At 37.9% G+C, this 27214-nt stretch overlaps 1 protein-coding gene and 1 non-coding gene across 7 annotated transcripts in view; one reads left to right on the top strand and one right to left on the bottom strand.

Moving 5' to 3' along the window:
* Positions 1 to 27214, bottom strand: part of TBC1D5 (TBC1 domain family member 5) — a 583027-nt gene that overhangs the window by 113173 nt on the left and 442640 nt on the right. For all 6 annotated transcript variants that reach the window (XM_047875577.1, XM_047875576.1, XM_047875579.1 and 3 more), the window contains one exon: positions 12792 to 12898. In XM_047875577.1, the coding sequence (XP_047731533.1) occupies positions 12792 to 12898 (107 nt within the window). The remainder of the gene's footprint in view (positions 1 to 12791; positions 12899 to 27214) is intronic.
* LOC125175843 (U6 spliceosomal RNA) lies at positions 15463 to 15565 on the top strand. Its single transcript, XR_007156015.1, has one exon. It is a non-coding gene; the product is annotated as a U6 spliceosomal RNA (small nuclear RNA).

The raw sequence follows: 27214 nt of genomic DNA, 5'->3' as shown, positions 1-27214 counted from the left end.
TGGATCAGTTTTCAGGAACTACTGGTCTACACCAGGGATCCTTCAACTTTGATTAATCCTTTACTAGTTAAAATGGGGGGGTGTGCTTGTACTATCAATATGTGCATATTTATTTATTATAAGCCATATGCATGTACCACTTGTATTAATCTATTATGTACATGAGAAAAGATATGTATGCACAATAGAATTTTTAAATGAGATAGAGATGAAATACATTAAATTTTTCATAATAGTTTGCTTATAATGGTAACTTTTGCTCTTCCTAAAAATATTCGGTTAGCATATATTCATGTGATTGAACATGCTTCTTTTTGAAAATCTTGGTTAAATGCTTTTGACAGCTTTTGCCAATGACATCCCAGAAAACTACCAAACAAAGAGACATAGGTCTGAATGGAGGAAAGATACTATTGGCTTCCCTTGCTGAAGTATGGTGTTCATTGTGCAATTCATCAGTTATGCCAAGATTTTTGTTAAAATAATAAATTTCTATCTTCCTTAATATTAATCAGCTTGTATTAGGGGTCTCCAGAGAAACAGAACCAGTAGGATATATATAGGTATATAAGAAATTTGTTATGTGAATTGGCTTGTATGATTGTTGAGGCTGAGATAAGCTAAAGTCTGCCATCTGTAAGCTGGAGAACCAAGAAAGCCAGTGGTACATAATTCAGTCCAAGTTCCAAGGTCTGAGAACTGGGGCGTGGTGGGTGGGGGTGGAAAGAGGGAATTGTAGGTGGGTGAGTTGGGGGGAGGCCGGGGAAAGACTGGGATGGTATGCTGGGAAGTCCTGGAATCTCAAGGTCCAAGAACCAGGAGCTCAGCTGTCCTAGGGCAGGAGAAGATGGATGTCCCAGCTCAGGAGTCTGCCCTTCCTCCACCTTTTGTTCTATTTGTGCTCTCAAGGGACTGGATGATGCCCATCTACACTGCCACTGCAGAGACACTCAGGAATAATGTTTTACAGCCATCTGGGTATTCCTTAGCCCAGTCAAGATGACATAAAATTAGCCATCACACAGCTCTTCTTAAAATTTAGTTGGAGGATGTTATATTTCTATATTTTAAAAACCATATTCAAACCTGACTTCATCTCTTCATTTAGGATATTAGTAACCAAGTTAGAAAATTCTGTTTCCACAACTTTTTAGTGTACCTTGAGAGTTTTAAATAAGTGATATGCTTAATTTGTCTTTGGCAAGAGCATCACAAATGGATGAAACATTTCCAAATATTCAAATTTAAAATGTTCTAGTATGAATTTCTTTGAAAAAGCTCCCATTCTCTTTCATTATTAAAACGTCACCATTACCTTGAATCTTAATTTGAAGACACCAATTATATTTATTTTTTCAAAAATATTTGCATGGTAACATATTACAGACAGCTACTTGTCACAACAGAGGTAAGCCAATTTTTTTTTTTTTGCTTTTTTTTTTTTTCAAAAAGAAATTACATTTGGCAACTCTTTTAACTACATTAGCAGAGGATATCTAGTGAACCCACAAGAGATGTCCATGGTCGCTGACATCTCTTTGGTATTGTAAATATGTCATCATTTAAGATAACATAGCCCATAAATCGCCTTAATTGGGCATATGGAAATGGCAATGAGGTATAAGGTGGTGGAAGCAAAGAGGAGAGTAGGCCACTGTGAGTGCCTTTGTGTGGATAAGTCCCCTCTTCCTTTAGGAGACTTCATAGGTGATACATGACTGGCTGACACATAGGCCTCTGAAGCCAACAATATTAACTTGTACATTAAAAAGTAAAGTTCAGTTTTTCATTTTCTTTTTTAATTTAAAACATTTTTAATATATTTTTAAAATATTTATTTAGAGAGAGAGGGAGCACAGGCAGGGGAGGGGCAGAGAGAGAAGGAGAGAGAAAGAATCCCAAGCAGGCTCTGCACTGTCAGCACACAGCCCGACGTGGGGCTTGAACCCATGACTGCAAGATCAGGACCTGAGTCGAAATCAAGAGTCAGACGCTTAACTGACTGAGCCACCCAGGCACCCGCCCCCCCCAGGTTTTTGTTTGTTTGTTTGTTTGTTTGTTTTTGAAAATTGAATATAGCTGGAAGTTATAGCTTTCAGTTTGCGTCCTAACTTTTTTTCTCAATCTAGCGTCTGTTTCTTAAAGTGTTGTCCATGGCTGACCAGTTTCGCAACAGTTACAAATGCAGATTTCTGGATCCTATTGCAGAGCCATCTACACTAGAATGTCTGGGAGTCTGTATTTGTAACAAGATCTGGCAGGTGCTTCTTTGGCCCACCACGGTTTAAGATCCACTGCATTAGATTGCAAGCTATGTGCTGAGGGGACCAGGTCTCCCTAATTCATTCTATCCCCAGGACCTGGCACAGGAAGCAATAAGCACTTGCTAAACTGAACTGCAATCAAGAGCGTAATTTCTCCTCTGGCAGGAGTGCTCAAGGGTTTGGTTGGGGGTTATTAGTCACCATACGTTCATTTACTCTTTCATCCATTCATTCATCATTCATCCACCTGTTATTGTAGGTACTTGGGTAACAGAACATAAAAAACAGACTAAACACACTTCTGTCATGGAGTTGATAGATTAGCAGGGAAGACAGAAAATCAAAAATAACGTAACATATAAATAAATTATCTACTATGACAGAAGATGATAATTGCTACGGAAAAGAAAAGTAGGGCAGGGCAAGGGGAACAGGAGTGTTGTAGTGGGAAGTGGGGACAGGGCAGTCACACGGTGATTAGGGTAGGTCCCGCTGAAAACACTGGACCTTCGCAAAGACTTAAAGGAGGTGAGAGAATCAACCAAGAGCATATTCCTTTCAGTTGCCACAAATCCTGTTCATCCCTCTTTACATGACTCCAGCAAGATTTCTGAGACATTTTAGATGCTATTGGTACCCGGCAAGAGCTCGGTGAATTTTGGCTAAATGAATAAAAATACATTTTGGAGGAAAGAAACAATGTGAAGAAATCAAACTATGAAGTTCCTCTTTGAAACCAGGAAAAGCAACCAAGTAAATAAAGATCATATGAAGATCTCTGGAAGATGTCATTAACAGCAGATGAGGACCCTACTCACACATCAAATGCTACCATGAAACCCCCTCCACAGAGCCAAACTGGCACCCCCTGGAAGAGCTACGGGCCAGCCTTGCACGCGTGATGGGAGCTCCAGGCTTATCCGAGTGCAACTGCCACTTCCGTACCTCCGCGAACCTACCTTCCATTTCCCAGTATGGTCATCACACAAATGATGAAATATACTTAAAAATCCTCGGTGAAAAAATCTTTTGTGATTTTGTGTGGTTTTTGTTTTTGGAACAGATATAACTTCTTGTCTAAAGTATTTAAATAACACAAAGTTAATTGATTACGGTTACACAATTTACTACTTGAGTGTATTGACTTTTATTCCTATAAAATCATCACATTTAATATTTTGAAATAGCAATAATATGTTTACACAGCTAATATGCTTAAGGAGCAAATAAAATATTTATTGTGGCCATATTTACTTATATTAAAGAGAATTCTTTTTTTTTTGTTGTTTTGTCAGTTTTAAGTTTATAATCTTTTTGTCATACTCTGTGATCCAGAACTTCGAGTTTCTTCAAATTGTAACAGTAAGACAACACAGACACAACTCAAAGTAGTGTCTTTACTTTTTGAATAAGCTACTTCATATACAATAAGAAGAGTAAGTGATTAGATTCTCACAACACAGAGCTGCAAATGACTTTTAGAGATTACAGGCTAATTAAAGCTTCATCAGTCACCTACCCCTTTTTTAAAAAAAACAACTAATGAACCTGAATCTAAGGCAGCAAAAGGTTAAATGATTTCTCTCGGGGTAAAACGGCAAGCCAGCAGTGAAGCGGGGCAGATACTTCATTCCTTGACCTCAGGGACATATCACAAACATATCACTGTAACCTGTTGTAATACTTTAATGCTTTTACATTTGGGCCCTCACAGTGCCTTTCTAAACATACACATACAGGATTAATAGTTGTTAAAACTTAAGTAATCTATTTAAAATAAATATCCCCCCACCCCCCCCACCCCCCCCGCCCAAAACCTAGACTTGCCTTCCTTGTGAGATATCAAATAAAAATCAGGGGAAATGGTTTGTAGATTTTGTTTCTTTATTGTTAATCAGAACAGAATTAACCATGGATTCAAGTCTCTTCTTTAGTTATCTGAGGAAAAGTAAATCACCACCACAATTCATTGTTTCAGAGGAGAAACCTTCTCCTCTAAAACACAGAATCTTTGCCACAAAGCTTCACAGCTCTCTTCAGCCACCCAAAATAAAAATCACTAAGTTTCCCAAGAATGACTTTAAAGACTGAAACAAAGACTTGCCCATTCTGAGTAAATATTGTTCCTACAGGTGATTATTTATAGCCAATAAATCCAGTAAAAATCATTGGGATACAATTCTTTTCACAAGGACTTTTCACTTAAATACATAACATTTACTTATGCTGACTAATAACACAAAAGTTGGAATACTATACAAATTAATGCCAAATAAAAGTCACATCTGATGGACTTTGAGAAATGTGTTTGCTAATATAGTATTGCATCCCTGAGTCACTGAGTGACTGTGGATGTAGAACTGCCAGGCCCAGCCTGGGAACTTCCTCCAGCAATTCTCAGGAGCTTTGCTTATGCTGCTTTCTTAAGATGGAGTAACATCTCCCGAGAAAATTCTTCAAGGCCCAGTTAGAACGCCTCTTCCAAATGGAAGCCTCTCTGACTCTACAAATCCAAATTAGCTGTTTTTCATGCAATATTCTCACTCATGTTACCTTTCATAACCATTAGTCATTCACATCTATAAGGGACTATGTCTTAATCCTGTGGACCAAGTCTCATCCTCTGCCCACAGTAATTAAAAAAAGAATCCGTTGAATTGCATCTTGCTAAAATAGATCCAGAAGGTCTACTGAGATTACATGACCCAGCCTCTTCCTTCTACAGTTCAAGAAAAGGAGTTGCCCTATAAATACAGCAGGCTGTGACGTAAGTGGAACCTGGATTCTGTGCCTCCCTCATGTGGCTGCCACCGCATTAGTGCTGTTGGAGATCTAATCCCTGACCTAGCAGAGCTCTCATTTTGGTAGGTGAGAAAGACTCGTCAGATTCCCTCCTCACTATACAGTGGAGCATAATACTGATGCAATGAAAGCAAAACTGACAGAGATTGGTAGTTTACAGAAGGAAGCCAAGATAGATTTTTAAAAGATAAAAGTAATAAATGTTCAGGGTCCTGGCCAGTCTTCCTAAATCAAACAATGACCTACTGGTCAGATCCATGTGACAGTCCCGAGATCTCAATAAGTGAATGTGCTTTACCAATTGAGGAACTCATTCAAGGAGAATTCTTAGAACTTCTGGCTGAGAGTAAGAGTAATTTATAATGAGAGGATATCTTAAACATGAGGAAGAATCACCACAAACCCATCAATCTTTAGGGAGTGGCAAGATGTGACCTTAAAAGTGATTTTACTATGTATCAGTGTGTAAAATTGCACAAGAAGGACAAAGCAATGCAAGCCTTCCCTAGCTCGTCCATTGTCTCAGGCATGCTCCCCCTGCTCCTGGCTCTAGAGCTACTGGTCTTCTTTCAGTTCCATAAACAGTCTTAGCTCTTTTTCACTCTGGAGTGTGTGTTTGCTGTTCCCCTGTCTGGAGGCTCTTCCCCGTATTCTATGTCTGGCTCATTCCTTCTCCTCCATTAGTTCTCACCTGAAATGGTTTCTCCTCAGAGAGGGTCTTTTGACGAACCTACATAAATTAGATCTTCACTCAGCCCAGGTGGTTCCTTCTCTTATTTTTTAAATGATACCCTATTTGTATCCTTTATAACACATGCCAAGTTGAGTACTTCCTTGTTCACTTGTGTATTATGATTATGATAAAGGCCGCATGTTGTATCTATATCTAAATATCTGTATCTATCTCTATCTCCCCAGGATCTAAACAATGCCTGTTGAATTCTAGATAGCACACAATAGACTGATTTGTTGCATCAATTAATGAATTCAAAATATTTTTATAAAACAAATTCAGAATTATCTGAGGCCCCTAGGCAACCCTTAACAAGTTTTGAGAAACCCAGTTCTACATTATGAAATGTCTGAACACAATAAATAACACATTCCAAATACAGGTTTAATAAAGATTTTCAGATTACTTCTTTACAGAGTTTTGATAGCCACCAACTTACTTCAGACGTAAAATTTAAGGTTCTTTTCAATGCTAGTCTGTGTCAAAAAAGTGTTTCTGATTAAATGTGAAAATATACCAGATTAATCACTAATTCCTAAATATTAATGATAATAAACATCCAATTGGTTGTAATCTAATGATAAAAAAAGAATGACATGTAGTTACACACTCAGATACAAAGAAAAAAAACATGTTGGTGGGGGCACTAACAGAGTAAACACAAAAACAAATGATTCTCAAAGAATGGCAGTTTTCAGAGAAATGCTCCAGCTTTTCAGGGGAAAAAAAGGATAAAGAAAACAGAAGTGGCATTCTTTCTGAAGCAGAAAATCAGATTAAAAACTAATACTGGAGGGGAGCCTGGGTGGCTCAGTCGGTTAAGCATCTGACTTCAGCTCAGGTCATGATTTCATTGTTCGTGAATTCAAGCCCCGCTTTGGGCTCTGTGCTGACAGCTCAGAGCCTGGAGCCTGCTTCGGATTCTGTGTCTCCCTCTCTCTCTGCCCCTTCCCTGCTTGTACTCTGTCTCTCTGTCTCTCTGTCTCTGTCTCTCTCTCTCAAAAATAAATAAACATTAAAAAAATTAAAAAAAAACCCCTAATACTGGAAAATCTGAACAGAACATCTGATGGGAACATCACAAAAAGTAAATAGATACTGTGCATTCTCTTGAAAGCGTCAGTATATGTGGTTTTTAGGTTCTTTATTGCTCAGAGGAAAAAAAAAATGACAATGCCATTACTGCAATGCACATTTTCCAACATTGTCACTTGACTGGTAGTGAGGCCTGGATCCATTCACCATTTTTCTTTAAAAAATTTTTTTAAACGTTTATTTATTTTTGAGACAGAGAGAGACAGAGCATGAACGGGGGAGGGTCAGAGAGACGGAGACACAGAATCTGAAACAGGCTCCAGGCTCTGAGCTGTCAGCACAGAGCCTGACGCGGGGCTCGAACTCACAGACCGCGAGATCATGACCTGAGCCGAAGTCAGCCGCTTAACCGACTGAGCCACCCAGGCGCCCCCATTCACCATTTTTCAATTCTGATAGATGACACTGTACCAAAGTCATCTGGTATTTTTAAAAAGTTACATCTACAGTGGGGATTTTTGGAATTAAAAGAGTAAAAACCTATTAGCTGCATAAAATCTGAAATCTGAATAGCCTTTTTATAATTTGAAAGGGCAAAATTTAATGTAACTCCAAATAAAAGCCAAAACAGAATTGGCCAAGCATAACAACACTGTACACTATATTTTTATAGTATGTTTCTGTGTACAAAAGAACGACTATGAAATTAAATTGTCTTCTTTCTAGCAATCTTCTTCCATAAACAACAACAGTCACTGCTAGAAGGGTTGCTTGCAAACTTACCAGAAATATTTTTGGGGGAATATTCTAGTCTTCAAAACAAACAGTAGCTGTCAAATTCTTACTGCATAATCTAAAATGTTAATCCATGTACTGTATTTCATTTGTAATAAGTCTTTGTGATAAGGTTAACACTTCAGTACACAACACAAATAAGAGAGCACCGAAAAATGAAAATTACTTTGCTTATGTTTCCGTATTAGAATTTTATTTGCTAAAGGGTAAAAACAGATTTGCAAAATTCACAGTTAACTTAAAACAATAGTTTTAAACCTTTTATTCCTAGCCCTTACTGCCTTCAGGAAGGAGAGAACATCTGGTTATTTAAGGAACACAATATGTTCACATTTTCTATGACTTTTGTTTCTAATTGGGTTTTTAAATTTTTTTTTGAATTTGAACAACTAGTTAGAACAATGTTTTTTAATCACTTCATATTTTTCAGACTGTCCTCCTTCTATCCCTCTACTCCATTTAGTGGATTGTTTTTGGAAATCTGCTCAGTGGTTCTAATATGATAAAGACAAGAAAACAGGAACTAGGATCATGGTCAAAAGAGCCAAGTATAGGAACCGTATTTATGGTGAACAGAGTATAGGATGCTATAAACAGCTATTTGACATCTCGTCTCTATATAGTATACATTTAAGAAAATTTCAAATAGTGCTAGGTCCACTTATTTACATGGCAGTTTCATTTATTACAGATGCAAATTAAATGTCGATTACAAATTAAATAATATTTATGACAAATATTAGTAAATAGGATTCTACTATTTTTAAAACTGTAGCTCTTGTGTGGAAAGGTGGTTGGAAGACCTGGGTTCAATTGTTGGCTCTGCCACTGACAAGCTGTATTAAATGACTGTCTTAACTTCACCTTGATCCTCAGTTTGTTCATCAACCAAAAGAGGAGCTGGATTAGATCTCTAGGTTCTTTGCAGTTCTGAAATTACGACAGTCTAAGTGAGGTTGCTGACTAGATTCTTTGTTACGTCTTTTTTGTTCCATAACATATGAAGGTGGTAATAGGTTTTCAAACAATTCTGACACACAGCAAATCCAGGAACTAGATGCCCTTTACGTTCAGGTTGTAGGGTTCATTAACCATCTTGATAAAAATGGCAGCTGACAAATATGCAGTTGGTGATGGCTTCCATGGAATGTGGATATGGGTTCTGGAAATATGCTAGTTGAGTGAGATTCACCTAGATTAGAGTCAGTATGGTACACAGGAAGAGCCTTAGCAAATGAGTCAGAGTTCAATTCTACCATTCTCTCTTTTTTTAAATTTTATTTATTAATCTTGAGAGAGAGAGAGAGAGAGAGAGAGAGAGAGAGAGAGAGAGAACGAGCAAGCACGTACATGAGAGCGAGGAAGGGCAGAGAAAGAGAGAGAATCCCGAGCAGGCTTTGCACTGTCAGTGCAGAGCCCAACCTGACTCAGGGGTCACAAACTGTGAGATCATGAACTAAGCCTAAATCAAGAGTTGGACACTTAACTGACTGAACTACCCAGGTGTCCGTACCATTATTTTGTTAATACCAACCACTGCAGGACACAAAGCTAAATGCTAATAAATGAGTCGGATCATAAGAAGGAATAATGGATGCAATAAATAAGCAAATAGCTAAAATACAAGGTGCTTACAGGGAGACAAAGGGGAAAACATATCCTATCCGGGCCTGAGAATAGCTTCCTGGAGGAGGCAGAAGGTATGCTGGGAATCTCAGGAGGGGATGGATACATACAAGGGTCATGGAGCCATTCTAGCTAGCTTGAAAGCTTACAAGTTTTCAGCCTGGGGAAAGCCACATACCCTTAATCTGTCTGCACTGAAAAAGAATGAAGAAAGATAACCTGCTTTGCCTACCTCATAGCTTGTTGTAAGGACCAAATTAATAAGCACATTGAAGTGCTTGGGAACCGTGAAGAGTATGATCCTATTATTACAGTTTACAGCCCTATTATTTCAGTCTGTTCAAATGAGAAATCTTTTCACAGTAAAGCCTACATCTGATATAAAACAATTAAAGCTCAGTGTCTCATCCTCTAGTTTCAAAGTCTATTCTCAGTTGAGCAATCTCCACTGGGATTTAGGGAGAGCACTGGGACAAAGTGCTTTTCTGAAGCTGGCAATGAACTTGGGGGGCTCAGAGTTCCTTGTTTATTTTTATTTTATTGAGTCTGTCAGCAACATTCAACACTACTGTCACAAGGAGCTGGGCTATGGGAAAACGTACTTTCATGCCTCAAATCTCACCCTTCTACTAGTTCGCTTCACAGAGACTCGTGAGGTTATATATTTACTCTGATCTACTTGAACTGGGAATGATTCTAGTATTTCTAAGTGTTTCTTTTTTTTTTTTTTTTAATTTTTTTTTCCAACGTTTATTTTTATTTTTGGGACAGAAAGAGACAGAGCATGAACGGGGGAGGGGCAGAGAGAGAGGGAGACACAGAATCAGAAACAGGCTCCAGGCTCCGAGCCATCAGCCCAGAGCCTGACGCGGGGCTCGAACTCACGGACCGCGAGATCGTGACCTGGCTAAAGTCGGACGCTTAACCGACTGCGCCACCCAGGCGCCCCTCATTGTTAATAATAAATAGAAAAAATTTAAGCACTCTGATGTCTGGATTTTTAGAGGATATGGGCAGGGTACTAGCATCATCTTTCCCTCTTTTTCTTCCCCCTCAGTGTAAATGGCCTCCTATATTACTTTATAATTGACATTACTGCACTGAAAAGTCTGTCCACTTGTGGATATCTGTGCTATATATAAACTTGCTGTGTTGCATTCTTTTTTTTTTTTTATTTGAACCTCTGTAGCACTGGATTGGATCTTTAAAATATATTTTTTAAGTTTATTTACTTTGAAAGAGGGGCAGTGAGAGAGGGAGGGAGAGAGAATCCCAAGCAGGCTCCATACTCTCAGTGCAGAGCCCAACGTGGGGCTCGAACTCATGAACTATGAGATTATGACCAGAGCCGAAATCAAGAGTTGCATGCTTAACTGACTGAGCCACCCAGGTGTCCCCTGGATTGGACCTTATTAGATCACTGTAAGTCAGTGCTTTGTGGCCATAGGAGCTCTGGCTGAGTGGGTCATTAGAGATAATTTAATTCAATCCCTATCGGGAAGACCAAGACAGCAAGCACGAATTTCCCCAAATCACAGGGATAGCTGTTGGCTGAGTCAAGATTTGACCCCGTATCCTGATTCCTAATTCAGTCTCCTTGCTCCGTAACTAAAATTATCACCTTGCTGGGTTAGCCATGTGAAAGCCCCTTAATACTATACAGCCTTCTTTATCTTTCCTATAGATATCATCATTCTACAAACTTGCTCTCAACAGCCTTTTAAACATGACTCCTTCCTCCTGACCAATTTCTTCTGTCTCAGAAATACCAATTTAAGGTCCTACATTTTTGGCCATTATCTTGATAATGTTTTTACTTAGTAAGACTCTGAATGTACAAGTGGGGAATGGAATACTTACGGTTTTTTTTTTTTTTTTTTTAAAGATACTTATGCTATTATTTTTTTCTCTTAATCCTTAGAGAGAATATAATTTAAAGCTTATAGAATTGGCTTCATTATACTCGTATATTATGTATAATACCTTTGAGATAAAAAGTACTCTATTAAAATCACAGATTCCATTAATAACACTGATTGATTTATTGTATAGAATTCTGGAACAAGAAGAGTGGATGATTCATAGCAAGATCAACCATATTTAACTAGGGAAAAATTACTAAGATCAATAGGTTTAGATAACATATTCACTTCTCCCTTCAGTAAAACCAAATAAATCATATAAGTAGAGAATTCAAAGAGTTATTTTAGCAGTGTTTTCCCCACTCTGTATGTTTCTAAGAATTCCTAATGCTGAACTGATAGCGCTTACTTTAAGTTTATAGACCAAAACTCATATACCTCATTGACCAGCAACCTCATTCTTTACTCATTTTATAGATATTTCATAATTATGGGTATTTATATAGAAAAATACGTAAAAATATGGAAATTCTGATTTTATAGTCAGACTCCTGAGCCTTACCAGAAAAAGAAAAATATATATATATATATATGCTATCTTAAGTATCAGAGAAATGATAGATTATATTTCTGACACTTAATGAAATTTTGAATAGGAGAAATGATATAAAATTGCATATTTTTATAGAAAAATATATATAGACACAAGAAAATAAAATCTTTTAAATCTATCAAAGGATAAATAGAGGTCATACTCAAATGTTGAAGTCAACAGCCCAGGAGAAAGCAGAAATCCTTTAGAATTAAAATTTACGTTAAACTTGGAGGCCCAAGTCGATCAGACAGAGCTTTGGCAATGGATCCACAGACAGACTGACTCAAAGACAGTTCGACAACTGCCAACATGACTGTTGGGAATTCTGCCAAAGAGCCAAAGGCTGGGATTACCACCCAATGCCTGGCATTCTCATACTCGTGTTTGAAGCTCTCTCTCTGATACTTCATCCAATATTTTTGTTTGGCTCAAAAGCATCAAGGATTCACAGATTTTTTTAGATCATTAAATGTTCTTATTTTCAAGAAATATAACATTAGTTGTAAAAGAGCACACTTTTTCTCTGAAGTGTAAAGAAAATTTTGGTGGCTTGCTTTAAGTTCAAATAGAGAAATCAGCATTAAAGTGTGTTTAAGCCTTTATTTTATTAGGTTACTCTTCACCCAAAAAATAAAAAAATACATATTCATAATATGGAATGATTTCATTGTATCATAAACTCTTACAGAAATAGTGCTTTTGATAGCTCTAATGAACACATGGCCCCTGAGGCTCTATCTCAGTCCCTGTGAGGAGTACCCATGATAATGAAGTGTGGCTATAAGGAGAAGTAGTTGCTCAACTATTCTTTGAGTTGTGAGGAGGGAGGAGGGCAGAACAACCTTCTGAGGGACAAGAGATAGGTGTTCCAGTTTCTCAGGGCAACGTCCACTTAATTTACCTGCTAAGTTGCTAGCCAGTGAGATATGTGAGTTTTGCCTACAACTCTAGACACATTCTTTCATTAGGCAGTTCCTCTGTCATTAGACAAATTCCCCATTAGCAATTCTTGGAGCTGTACTGAGAAACCAATTTTTCACCCAACTTAAAATTGTGCATACTCTATTTGGAAATCTTACCTTTGGATCTCGAAGGAACAGAGCCTTAAGAATCAGTGAGTGTACATCCCCAATTAGTGGGTAATGCATCAGAAGGCCAAGACAGGTCTGGTAGTTACTAGAGATCACTAAATAGGAGGAAAAAAAAAGTTCAGAAGCAATACTGTTTAAGATGTTTGCATTACTTGAGAGTAAAAAAATAACAACTTAGATTCAAAGAAAGCAAACCAATAACTCAATTAATTTGATAAAAGGAAATGGGGAAAGGGATCTTTACCAAATGGCCTTTGAAGCAGCACACTGTACTGTTAACTGCAATCTAATATCTAGTACTTATCCTCAGGGGGTGTTGGAAGAAGAGCCTCAGATATCGAGATGTGTACGTTTGCAATATAAATAAACTCTTAGAAGCATGCATATTTATTGCCATTTATATGTCTGTGTTTAAATGTCTCTAGTTTTGCTGCTTAGAAATTAGTAACAAAAATCTTATGAATGGGAAAGAACCAGTTTAAAATTATCATAAAATAATATTTACCTTAATTATGCTCCATAAGTTACATATGTTACATTTATTCTTTTATATATAAATATTACGTAATTCAAAGTTTTAAAAAATCTAATTTCTTTCAATTATTTTTTTCTAAAGGTAACGAGAAATTTAGGTAGAGTATCTATGCAGCATTTCTTGGAGGAAAAATGTCAAAATCTTCATAGATAAGCCTAACTGTGTTCCTTAGACTGTCATTTAATTTTTTTTTCCCAAATCAACCTAATTATGGGCGCAATTATTAAACACATCTTTTCAAGCAGGTCTATGTAAACTACTTCATTTCTTGGCAATCCATCTGCCACTGCTGTCACAGTCTTGCCCATTAATGACGCTTGTTTTGTAAGCCACACTGACTGCCTCCACAGCATTGATTGTGAAGAAACTTTACAGTTACAACTTCCTGTTGTTGCAACTGAATCCTTTTCATTAATCAGAACAAACAGTTGAAAAATATTCCATAGGAAAACAACTGTGATTCTATAGAAACAACATAAATCACAAAATAAACAATTGTTTGTGATCAGAAATACCCTCGATTCTTAGATTTTTTTTTCTTCTTTTGTTGGAAGCAACATTTTTTGCAACAGCTTCTCACCCCCTCCCCCTTCCCATGAACATTATGGGGAAAGGAGACAGGACTGGGCAAAATGAATAATTATAATCTATGTAAGGAACCACTTTATCATCTTCATTTCCGTTGCTGATCTGACAGCTTGTAATTTCATACATCTGCTTTCATTTGTAAAGCACTCACTTATCCTACCCTTTCTGTATCTGTTCAGACTACTCTCTCCTTATTCGTTCATTTTGTCATATTCACATTCAGTTACCTGTTATCCTTTTTTTCTCTAGAATTCAAAAAGCTAGCAGGCTGGGAACAGTATAATGCTTCCATGTAGTGTTTTCTTTGAGATCTAACAAATGAATAAAACTTAGATAATCAATTCATACTTACCCAAATACTATAATGATTATATACTAGTATATAATGACCCGGAAAGAATTCTTGTATATTTTGTAAGAGAGGCAGGAGGGTTTTGTGGGAATGGTTCTGGGCTCGGGACTCAAAGATGTGGGTTTGAATTCTGGGACACCATATGAACCTTTCATAAAGTTGCCTTAAGATTAAAGGACATATTGTATGGCTGACTTATAGCAGCTGCTCAAAACCTGTTGGTAACCTCTCCGAGCTTAAACTCAGTCATTTGGAATACAACTTCCTGTTAAAAAAAATTATCTGCCTGCTTTATTCAATCCAATAGTTATTTGTTGAGTACCTAACCCATGACAAGCCCCATGTTGGGCGGGGAGGCAGAAATAAACAAAACACAGTCCTTACTCTGTAGAAAATTAAAGTGAAGAAGGGCAGATGTGTAACAAGAAGCAGTTATTATTATGACTACCACTAAGATGACAAAAAATTATCGAAGGCTTTCTGAGACCAGGCCCTATGCTAAGAATTTTCCCTACATTATCTCATTTAATTTCTATGACTATCTTATTATAAGGGTATAGTTATCATCCCTGTTTACAGATGAGAAAACTAATACTTTGAAAGGCTGAATCATTTTCCCAAATCACACAGTGAGTTGGTAGCGGTGCAAGAGAAATTCAGAAATCTAGCTACAGGGTCTGCGCTCTAATACATGGCTTTGTTTTGAAAAGGCAGTTGTTTTAAAAATGAGATGCCATAATGAATGCAATAGTCACTGCAAACAGAAAAGCCAGTTAGTATTACTACCCTTGTTGTAGCAGTTTTAAGCAGCCTGGATGGTCAGCATAACCCTGTCTCTAGAATGGCCTGATATAGACAGGCACTTATTTGGAGGGACAAGGGCAACGGTCCTGTTATTACAACTTGAAAGAACTTTTGAAGCTGTCAGAAGCTGTAAAACACGTAAGGGAAGCCAACTAATGCGTTAATAATATCCTACTTGCAGAGTGAAAGAAGGAGCTAACATTCTTTCTCTCATTTCTCCCTTTCATCCACCCAGACACTGAATGTGATGAACATTTCCTGAGCATCTACTATATCCCGGACACACAGAGACCGCTAGGCACTGGCACTAGGGATATAATTGCAAATGAATCTGAGCTCTGAAGGGTAGCAGAACATGCCAGCTGAAATACTGCTGTAGAGTGCTCACTTCGGCAGTACATGTGCTAAAACTGGAACGATACAGAGTCAGCGTGGTCCCTGAGCAAGGGTGACGTGCAAATTTGTGATGTGAAATACTGCTATGGGAGTTCAGGACATGCCACCCCCAAATATGTCCCTTTGGTATACTGATTATTTTGAGCTATAGGCACTTGAAAAACAACAAAAACAGAGTGAGGCTTTCTTTGAACTCCCCTTATCTGCCTAAAGATAAATCCTCCAAAAGGAAGTCAATGGTCATAAATTCCCCCAGGACAAACTTGGTCACAAACTCATACCTCTCATCTATTCTTCTAAGGGTCCACTGTCCTTCCTAAAAATCATTTATTTTCCTCTATGAGATCTACATCCTCTCTCCCCTTTCTTTATTAAGACAGTATTTAATCCTAAATTCTAAAGCCATATCTTTGAGATTTGCTCATTATTCCCTGAGTACCAAATACAAATGAGACACACATTTTTATATACATGTCAATATGTATTAATTATATAATTATAAATATTTTATTAAGATTAAAATAATATTAAAATATGATTATATAATTAACACATATATAATTATATAATAAGATAGATGTTAATAAACTTCTGTTTTTCTCATTAATATGCTTTTTGTTAAAGAATGCAGCTGAAAACCTAAATGAGTGTAGGTAAAGTTTTACCTCCCCTATAGCCCACTGTCTTCAGATAATACTATATCTATTAATGAAAACTTGTACGTTTAGAGCACTTTTAATTTGCAATTGCATACGCGAAGCGTTAAGTCCATTTTGAATTGCCGTGCCCAATTAAGAGCAGGCAAGAGAGAATAACACAAGCTGGTTTACAAACAAAATAGCAGGGATCTGATCGAATAAGAATTTAGTTTTGATCTTTACAGCAGATTGTTGTTGCACGTGAGAAACTCATCTGCAGTGCTGTTCCTTCTCTAGTGCTTATTCTATCAGAGCAGGGCAGTGACACAGGAAAACAAGTAAAAAGACTGATTTTTGCTATCTCCCTGCATTTGAAACCAAGTACGTATATGCTTTCAAAACAAAGTACCGAAGCTGCACACCCTGAAGAGCTCACTCGGAGACGATGGAGACAAATGTAAGTGGTACCTAGGAAAACAAACTGGATTTGGAATCGGATAATCTAAGTTAGAATCTGGATTAGATCTACTTCAGAATGCTCATTTACTCCGTGTGTGACCTAGGCAAGGCGCTTAACTTCATGAGCTTTATTTCTCCCATTTATAAAACAGATAATGATGCTTACACTACGTGCAGGGTTCCTATAAGGGTGGCACAGATGCAAGGTAGTGTGTTTCCCATCTTGTTTAATTCTTGCTGAATGGCACTCCCTCCGCACGAAGCAGAGCTGACTTCTCTGTCTCTACCTCTACATGGCACACGACTGTTCTGGAGGTGTCTAAGGGAGCTGGTTTAAATAGTTTCTCCAGTAATAAGAAAACAAAAAAATAATGAAATCAGTAAAGATAATCAGGATGATACTGTTTTGAGAAAGCCTAAAGCAATATGGTTAAATAACTTACATATAATTCAAAGTTAACTGTACCTACAAGTGTAAAACTCGCAAATAAAACACTTTATTCTAATTACTTAATTTTATATTTAGATATACTTACTTTCTCAAGTTGACAAAATGGACTGGGAGCAACTACCAAAGAACACAAAACTAAATGTAGACTTCCTTTAATTTCTCTAAAATTAAAAAAGTAATAGCTATCACTTATTAAGCATCTATTATGTGCCTGGCAACTTGCCATGCATTATACAAATATCCTGTGAGTCCTGCTAATCCCTACTAAGGAACCTGTGGTCATCAACTCCACATTGTGGATGAGGAGACAGCAGTGCAGAGAGGATAAACAACACATTCAAGGCCACTGGGCTCCTGAATGGCAGAGACAGCACTGAATGAACCCAGGTCTGTGTAGCTGACAGCCTCATTCTCCATCGCTGTATCTTACACATTGCTGCACTCCTAGCAGAAAATGTCATGACAGGAGTATCCATGTACAGAGGTCAAGTTCAGACACAGGGCAGATGGCTTCTGAACACTAACTATGTTGTGAGCGACAGAGAAGCCTCAAAGATACACTGAAATAAAAGTCTCCGTATATAAGGGCAAGTATAGTAAATATTTAGAAATAGGCATAAATTTTGTAGTTAGCTATAAAGAGGTATATAAATCAAATAATCATGGATTAAATGTAAAATAAAAATAATTAGCTAACAAGAATAACAAAAAAGAAAACCTCAAGGCTTTAAAATAATTTATTCTACCTCTACACTGAAAACAAAGCCAACGTGTATTTTAAGTGTCTCGCAAGTTACCCGGCATGCAGAAGACAGTCAATAAATGCTATGTGCTCTGAAAAAATACTTGTCGAAGACCTAATACATGAAGGAAAAAAGAAATAATTTTTGCATTTGTTCTCTTCCACTATTTAAAACCCTTACTGTTTTGACTTTCCCAGTTATAAAATGGCAACATATAAAATTGGATTTCAGATGGACCAAAAAACCAGGTTGGGGCAGAGAGTAATCGTAAATAAAATCAATGAAACTTTGATTCTTTTCAGTCTTGGAGAAAGCCAAATATAAAACAGAGTAATATCCTTCTCCATACAAAGTGACTTTCACCCAGTGTTTATGATCCTCCTAAGACTGTGTCCTTCTGGGTCTTCTTCCCTGGTTGCCGCTGTGACCACTGCCGCTCTTAGTGCCGTCAATCACTGCAAAATCCACCCTCAAAACCCAAGATGGACACACACTCTTCTGTAAGCAATGGGATGCTCTTTATTTCTCTAGTAGATTTTGCTCAGAAATATGAGAATTTTAAATTAGATTTTTGGAAAGAGGAGAATCTCAAATTCAGAGTAGCCTACTCTTTAGAAATTTTTATTTTTTTATTTTTATTTTTTTTAAGAGTTTACTTTTAAGTACTCTCTACACCCAACGTGGGTCTCAAACTCACAACCCCAAGATCAAGAGTTGAATGCTGTACTGACTGAAGCAGCCAAGGCACTCCCAGGAAAAAAAAAAAAAAGAAAAACTTTAAAAAGTGGTCTTCTTGGGGCGTCTGGGTGGCTCAGTCAGTTAAGTGTCTGACTTTGGCTCAGGTCATGATCTCCTGGTTCGTGAGTTCGAGCTCTGCATCGGGCTCTATGCTGACAGCTCAGAGCTGGGAGCCTGCTTTGGATTCTGTGTCTCCCTCTCTCTGCCCCTCCCTTGCTTGCGTTCTCTCTCTCAAAAATAAACATCTAAAAAATAAAAATAAAAAATAAAAGTGTTCCTCTTATTGCTTCACTTTATAACCATTTTTTAAATGTTTATTTTTTGAGAGAGAGCGAGCGAGCATGCAAGAGCAGGGAGGGGCAGAGAGAGAGAGAGAGAGAGAGAGAGAGAGAGAGAGAGAATCTCAAGCAGGCTCCTCACTGTCAGCACGGAACTCAATGTGGGGCTCACATCCACGAACTGATCATGACCTGAGCTGAAACCAATAGTCATATGTTCAACTGAGCTACCCAGGCGCTCCAAGCTTAATATGCTTTAAACAGAATTTATTTTAATCAGAGATCAAACAACCTAAGAGATCTCTACTCAAGACTTTATATCTTTAAACATACAGTGTTGTCAAATGAAAGGTAGTAAGTAAACAAGTATCTGAGTAGAGAATTGGCAGTGGGTAGGGTGTGAGTATAGTTATGATACACTGTATTGCTCAGCTGTAATAACATTTGTCTCTGGTTAAAGTTGATTTAACCAAAATTATGGTATAATGTCATAGGGGTAGGGAGATAAAGAATGCATTTGTGATGTGGGGGCTGGCAGGGGTTGGCCTTCAGTGCTAAGGATGAGTTAAAGCTTCGTTTTCTTGAATGAGAAGTCAGTAGACAACATTTAAAGTGAGAGTTAGTAACATTAGGATTTTTTTTTTTTTTCTTTACAATATGGAAGGCAAATGTTTTTTTGGTCAGCTAAAAGTAAGCACATGGGCCTGGACTGGGAGCAAGTGTTAATTTTGTAACCAGCCTTATAGAATGATTTGACTTTTTAAAGTATGTACATGTATAACTTCCATAAAAATCAGAAAACTTCCACAAAGAGGGGCACCTGGCTTACTCAGCTGGTCCAACTCTTGATTTCTGCTCAGGTCATGATCCTGTGGAATCTAGCCCTGCATTGGGCTCCACACTGGGCATGAAGCTTGCTTGGGATTCTCTCTCTTCCTCTCTCTCTGCCTCTCCCCTGCTCTTTCTCTCTCTCTCTTCCTCTAAAATAAAAAAAATTAATATATAATGAACCTTTTCAATTTAGAGACTCATGCTTAATAAGCCTGATTTATAGTTTTTGCCTCTCAATTTTGATCCAAATGAAGGAAAACCATAGGTCAGGTTTTTAATCAATTATTTGTTAATCTGAATACAGGTATATAGATATAGGTACGTTTTATTTCATTGCTTCATGATTTTTAATTCCTTACTCAGAAATACAGATGTGTCAGTAGAAATGGTGGAGGTACAGAAGATATTTGAGAAATGTTGACATTATCTCTTTCTTTTGTTGCCCTTCATGATTCACTTATTTAACTAGCATTTATTAAATACCTATTTTGTTCCATACATTGAGTTAAGTGTTACGGACATGACGAGAAGTAAGATACAATCTCAGCTTTCTCTTGATAGCATGGTGGAAGACAAGCATAAGACTGACTGCAACATAGGAGGCAGCTGGTAACAATGGCACATGCGAAGGGCTGGGACAGCTCCCAGGGTGGAAGGCCTCAAAGGCAGAGAGGACCAGCCAGCAAATTGAACTCCACAGAGCAGGACACTGAGCTGCCCGATGGCGGAGTGCTGCAGAGAAATGGAGGCATGGAAGCAAGTGGCAGTCTTAGCCTGTACACAGGGGATGGAGTTCAGATTTCACTCTGTGTTCGTTAACCCTCACGGAAGGACTGAAGTAATGTAATCACATTTGGTTTTAGAAAGATTAATGCCAGCACAGAGTGATCAGTGGAGGGAGGAAAAGAGGGACAAGATGCAGGGGGTCAGCTCCAGTTCCTGGTAATACTACAGAGGGGAGAAGATGAATACTTGAAGTAGGAAAGGGGTACAGAAGCAGAGGGGTACAATGGGCAGAAATTGCTGGAAAAATGCGATTTTTGTATGCAACTAAATTTGGGCAATGTATGCATATGACAGAGCAGACAGTAAGAAATTATCAAGAAAAATGTTAACGAATTTACATAATAAGGTTACTTCAAAAATACAGTGACTTTTAATTATTTGTAGAAAGTATTTTTTTCCACAACCTCTTTTCTTTCCTGGGGTTTATAACTGTCTCCTTTTCCATTTGCCATGTCATGTAGTTATTTAACACAAGTTTAACCTTAAACACTATCCCAGTTGTATATATCCATTTTCAAAAATTCAAATCAATTTTTAGGTATTTCTGTCAATTTCTTTTTTTTTAATTTTATTTTTTTTGAGGAAATTTATCAGGAGCTCTCTGGCCTGTTCTCTCATCCTGGGAGGCCCTTTACCTCTTGCAAATGTTGTATCCTTATTTCCTAGAGTACCTAGCTTCTTTCTAGCTTTATACACTCAGTTTGGTGGAGCACATCCTCTAAAAGCTTTATGGACAGGACAGGAAATTTTTTGAAAGCTTCTCTGTTTGAAAGATTTTATTTTGACACTTAATTGTTATGCTAGGTACAGAATTCCAGGCTGTTAATACTTTTCCTTCAGAAAATTGGGAGCCCTGTTCCAGAGTATTTTGTCTTCCAGTGAAAAAGTCTCATAACATTCTAATTCACATTCTTCTATGTGACCAGTTTATCTTTTCCACCCTCCCATCTAAATTCATAGTAGTGTACCTTAATTTGCATGTATTTTCAGATATAATGGACCTTTCAATTTAGAAACTCATGTTTTTCTGTTCAATTGGAAGTTTCTCTTTAATTGCTTCACTGATGATTTTCTCCCTTCTGTTTTTCTTTTTTGTTTGTTTATCCTGTGTTTGTTATGTCTTTCTTCTCTTTCTCTCTTTCTCTATTAAAAGAAATCTCACTATCTAGATGTTGGATCTCCTGGCCAGATCCTTTAATTTTCTTTTTTATTTTCTAAATCTATTTTATGTGCTACTTTTTGGGATACTTTTTCAGTTTTATATTCCAACCACCTTATTTTCATATTGTAACTTTCAATTACACTTTTTCCTTTGAATTATGTTTTTCTTAGTTCTCTGAGACTTTTCCTCCTCCCTATATAGTCTCTGTGTACTCACAGTTGTTTAGATCTCTGCTTTCATTTTGATGTTTTCCTCAAATGTTCAGTGATTTCTGGCTATCTGGTCATGTCTAAGAGTGGGGTAGTACAGAGATAACTTGAAGGTGTCTGTGCATTGATGGGTAGGTCTGTTAACTCTAGGGTTTACACAGGTCATTCTTGAGTAATCCCTGAGCCTGGACTTTTAGGCATTTTTTCTTGGGTTTTGCCAGAGAAGAATCCCCCAAACTTTGTATAGAGGGAGAGAGTCTGGTTTTAGTGTTCTGGGAACACTAAAGATGGTAAAGAATACTGCTGGGCTCCATGTTTACTGAAACTCCCTGAGTCCCTAGTCCGGAGATCCTCCATTTTACTGCCTCCAGGATACATCCTGGAGGTACAGGTTGGAGATCTGAGTATATAACAGCTTCTTAAATAGACTTTCAACCAGTTCTTGTTTTTAGATTTTTTAAAAAATATGTATTTATTTTGACAGAGTGAGAAAGGGAGAGAGCATGCACGAGCGAGCATGAGACCGCGAGGGGCAGAGAAAGAGAAAGAATCCCAAGCAGGCTCTGTGCTGTCAGCACAGAATCCAGCTTGCGGCTTGATCTCACAGTTCATGAGATTATGACTCGAGCTGAAATCAAGAGTCAAACACTTAACCCACTGAGCCACCTAGGTACCCCTTGTTTTTTAGTCTTAACCTTTTCCCTTCCTCTACCAATTTTCAGAGATACCTAGCACTGCCAATTTCTCTACTTTTAGGAATTTTATGGATTATTTCTTGGTTTCCTCCATGATCAAATTTGTATTGAGCCTTCTCAGATCTGTCAGTTATCATTCACCCATCTGATTTCCTGCTTCCAAAATCTCTGTAATCTCCTTCCTAATTCTCTGGGTCCCATGGGTTTATGTTATTTTCATGGGGTTTCAGGAGCAACAGGGGTAAATGCAGGGTATCAGTATAATATCTCATGTCTGATATCTTTAATTACTTCTTTAATGATATTTCTGCTCAGCATCTGGGCAGATGAACTGATAGGGAAGAAGAATCTAGGTGAGGAGGCAACGGAGTGGGGAAAGGTAAGGAAGAAGGTTAAGTGAAAAAGCTGGGGAAGTTAGTAGTCAGGAAACCCAAGATCACCATCTCCTTTTCTCTAATCATCAGACAGAATGGCTCTAGTCAACTTGCAGGACTATTCACATTGTATTTTGACAGCAACAGATGGACATGGAATCTTGAATATTTCTGGGTAAGATTCCAGTGATGGATATAATTTTGTTGGCTTTTGCCCATTTAAGTTATCCTAGAGTTCCTGAATCCATCTGTTATATGGCTTTCTAGGGCGAGGGGAAAATGTGGGATGGGAGTAAGAACATGGAAAGGCAAGATTTGGGCATTAGGAGAGAAGACTACTTCCTCCCCTTTATAAAAGGCCAGAATAGGGTATGAACTATGATTTTGAACATGAAATAGAATGTCACTAGGAGAATAATTATCCTTTCATAACTCCATTCCTGTAGTTGCAGAAATTAAAATTATTTTCAAGCAAAAAAACCTGACATTAAAGACAATGCAATACATATTAGAATGGTCAAAATCAAAAACAATGACACCAGCCAATGCTGGTGACAATGTGGAGCTACGAGAACTTTCATTCATTGAAGGTAATGAGAAGTGGTTATAGCCATTGTAGAAGATAGTTTAGCAATTATGTTGTGATTTTTCAGGTCTGATCACAAGCAATTACAAAGATATGATAGTTAATTTTATGTATCAATTTGGCCTATAGGATGCCCAAAGAGTATGCAAAAATTAGTTCTGGGTGTGTCTGTGAGTATGTATCTGGAAGAGATTAGTATCTGAGTCAGTAGACTGAGTGAAGACATCTTCCCTTAAAAACAGTAGGCATCAGCCAATCCATTGGGGTCCCAAATGGAACAAAAAGGTGAAGAAAAGGTGAATTCTTTCTCTATTCTTGAGGTGGAATATCCATTTTCTCCTGCCCTTGCATATCAGAGCTCCTGATCCTCAAGCCTTTGGACTCCGAGATTTCCACCACAGGACCCCTAGTTCTCAGGCTTGCAGACTGAGACTGAATTTCACCACTGGCTTTCTTGGTTCTACAGCTTGCAGATGACTGATGGTGAGACTTCCAGGCCTCCATGACTGAGGGAGCCAATTCCTATAATAAATGTCCTCATTATATCTGAATTTATATTCTATTGGTTCTTTTTCTCTGGAGAACTCTAATACAAAAACTTCTACCTGATAGGTCACAGGGGGAAACGGTCCACACCACACCAGACATGGTGCATAGCCAGGGCACTCTAGTCTCTGAAAGGATATACAGTCAACATCTTGTCCAACTTGGCCAGCATTATCTTTCACATGTTTATATTCCTAGCCCTGGTGCTTTCATTCCTAGGTTTCTTGATCTGAGTTCTAGGGCACAGGTCCTTTTCAGGTGCTTCTGCCAGGACCTCTTATGGGGGTCGGAAGAACTCTTGAAAACATTTTTCTTCATTTGACTTAGCACCCAGTTCTTTTCCATTTCGAGTCTTTTCACCTCAATCCCCGAACCCTGCCCCCAAACCACAGCCATCTCAGGGTCCTTAAACTACCAGAGTCTTTTGTTCAGGGCTCCTTCAACAGTGAGATGACCCCACATACATGCTGATCTATCTGACCCTCAACCAATGTACCATTCCATGGGTGAAATGAAGCAGATGGAGTTGACATTTTCTCCAGTTTTTGACTCTTGCTTATATCACCACAGTGATTAAAGGCTTAACTCTTCCATTTTTGGCTTGTTTCTCTAATTGGATACTCTAACACCTAATAGCTCAGGTCTCTCTTCTGCCCAGCTCAACTGAGTTCCTGACATTTACCATCCTATCCAGCAATCAGGCTCCTTGAGATTTACCCAAATGAAATGAAAACGCGCGTCCACACAAAAACTTGCACACTGATATTTGTAGTGGCCTTATTTATAGTTGCCAAAACTTGGAAGAAACTAAGATATCCTTTAGTAGGTGAGTGGATAAACTGTGGTATAACCAGACAATGGAATATTATTCAGAGCTAAAAAGAAATTAGCTATCAAGCCATAAAAAGACAAAGAGAAAACTCAAATGGGTATTACTAAGTGAAAGAAGCTAATCTGAAAAGGCTATGTACTGTATGGTCCCAACTATATAATATTCTGGAAAAGGTAAAACTACGAAGACAATAAAAAAAATCAGTGGTTGTCATGGGTTACAGGGGCCAAAGAGATGAAGAGGCAGAGCACAGAGGATTTTTAGGGCAGGGAAACTATCAGATACTACTAGAATGATGAACAGATGTCACTATACATTTGTCCAAACCCACAGAAGGTATAACATCAAGAGTGAACAGTATTGTAAACTAGGCACTTTAAGTGATAATGATGTGTCACTATAGGCTTGATTATAACAAATACACCACCGTGGTGAGGGATGCTGACAGTGGGGTAGGCTGTTGTGTATGTGGGGGTGGGAGTATCTGGGAATTCTGTATTTTCAGCTCAACTGTGCCGTGAACCTAAAATTTCTTTAAAAACTAAGGTCTAGTGGGGCACCTGGGTATCTCATTGGTTAAGCAGCTGACTCCTGATTTTGGCTCAGGTCATGATCTTGTGGTTTTTGAGTTCAAGCCCTACACTGGGCTCTGTGCTGACAACATGGAGTCTGCATGGGATATTCATTTTCTCTCTCTCTCTCTCTCTCTCTCTTTCTCCCTCTCTCTCTCTCTCCCCTCTCCTGCTTGCACTGTCTCTATCTCTCCCAAAAAAATAAACATTAAAGAAAAAGTCTATTGAAAAAAATCTAACCATAAAAAAAATGTGCTACTATTATGTATCAGCCTGTTAGTGAGATTTTTAGAAAAATTTTAAACTAAAATATAAAGTAATATAAATGGTATTTGTAATTCAAAGGGTTATATTAATATTCATATCTGAGATGGTCATAAAGTGACTGGCAATATTTAATGTCTGAGTGGGAAGAGAGCTGGCAGTCAGGAAGTACTTAAACACTCCTTTAAAAATAAGACCACTAATTTGTGTTTTGATAAAAACTCTGTGACACACTACTATGTAATTTAAGAGAGCCTTTGTTTCTTAGTCACTGAGGTTGGGTAAAGCTTTTCCAGAAAAGACAAATAAATTCAATTTGTAGTTGAAATAAACTGTATTTTGACATCAGTATAATATGGAACATGATCTTAACAAGAAAATAGAGAAACAGAAATTCTGGGGTAGGACAGATGGAAACACTGGCAGAGAAACAGGTAGCTGCTGAAGAGTTAGTAGAGATCTAAAATGAAATAAAAAGGCACAGTTTCAAACTACCAAGATGACCCAATTGCCATGCCAGGCCAGACCGAGGAATGGCTAAAGACACCCTACAGAAAACCCAGGAAAATTACAGTGTTGTGACATGTTTACGTTGGCAAAAAAACAAGGTAGGAAGTGGGCAGAAGTACCAAGAAGGAAAGTTTTCCATTTATAAAGTATTCAGAGCGAAGGTAAATTAAAAGAGACAATAACATTTAAGAGTTACTTTCTAGCTAGGAAAATCTACTGTTAAAAGAATTTGATTATAGTATTTTAGCTATTAATGCAATTTACAAGACAAATAAAAGGCATGGTATATTGTAAATGAGGGAAAATGTTTTTCTTTGGTGCTAATAAAAATTAAATCAATAAAAAACAAATGTAAACATTTTTAGATACTTAAAAAGTAGACAATGCTTTCTTTACAAAAGCCATATTGAGGGGCGCCTGGGTGGCGCAGTCGGTTAAGTGTCCGACTTCAGCCAGGTCACGATCTCGCGGTCCGTGAGTTCGAGCCCCGCGTCAGGCTCTGGGCTGATGGCTCGGAGCCTGGAGCCTGTTTCCGATTCTGTGTCTCCCTCTCTCTCTGCCCCTCCCCCGTTCATGCTCTGTCTCTCTCTGTCCCAAAAATAAATAAAAATGTTGAAAAAAAAAAAGCCATATTGAAAAGTGTATTTTAAAAAATCTATTTGAATTCATATTCTAAGAGTTTCTTCTGTCTTCTCAGCAATTACTGCATACATATCCATTCCACCAACCCATCCCAGGTCTCCAGGGTACCCTTCCATCTGAGATCACCCCATATACTGAGCACATGAAAAGCTTCAGATGCTCTGAGGGTTAGGGAAGAATTGTAACACATGTGGTTCTGGTCCTGAAGAGCTAAAAATCTACTTTCGAAGATGGGACTAACATGCAAGAAAGAACAACATAAGATGGAGTATAATTAAATGCCATGCTGAATTGTATTGATTAAAATCTTATAGGAATGCAAAAGCGAGAGGTCAGTATGGGCTAGAATAATGGGGAAAGTTTGGGAAAAAGCTGTCTTGCCCTAGACCTGAAAACAGAAGCACCATTTAGGCAGATAGA

This window comes from Prionailurus viverrinus, chromosome C2, assembly GCF_022837055.1.
Source record: "Prionailurus viverrinus isolate Anna chromosome C2, UM_Priviv_1.0, whole genome shotgun sequence".
NCBI lineage: Eukaryota > Metazoa > Chordata > Mammalia > Carnivora > Felidae > Prionailurus > Prionailurus viverrinus.
Note: the sequence above shows the minus strand (reverse complement) of the source record. Positions and strands in the feature narration are given on the sequence as shown.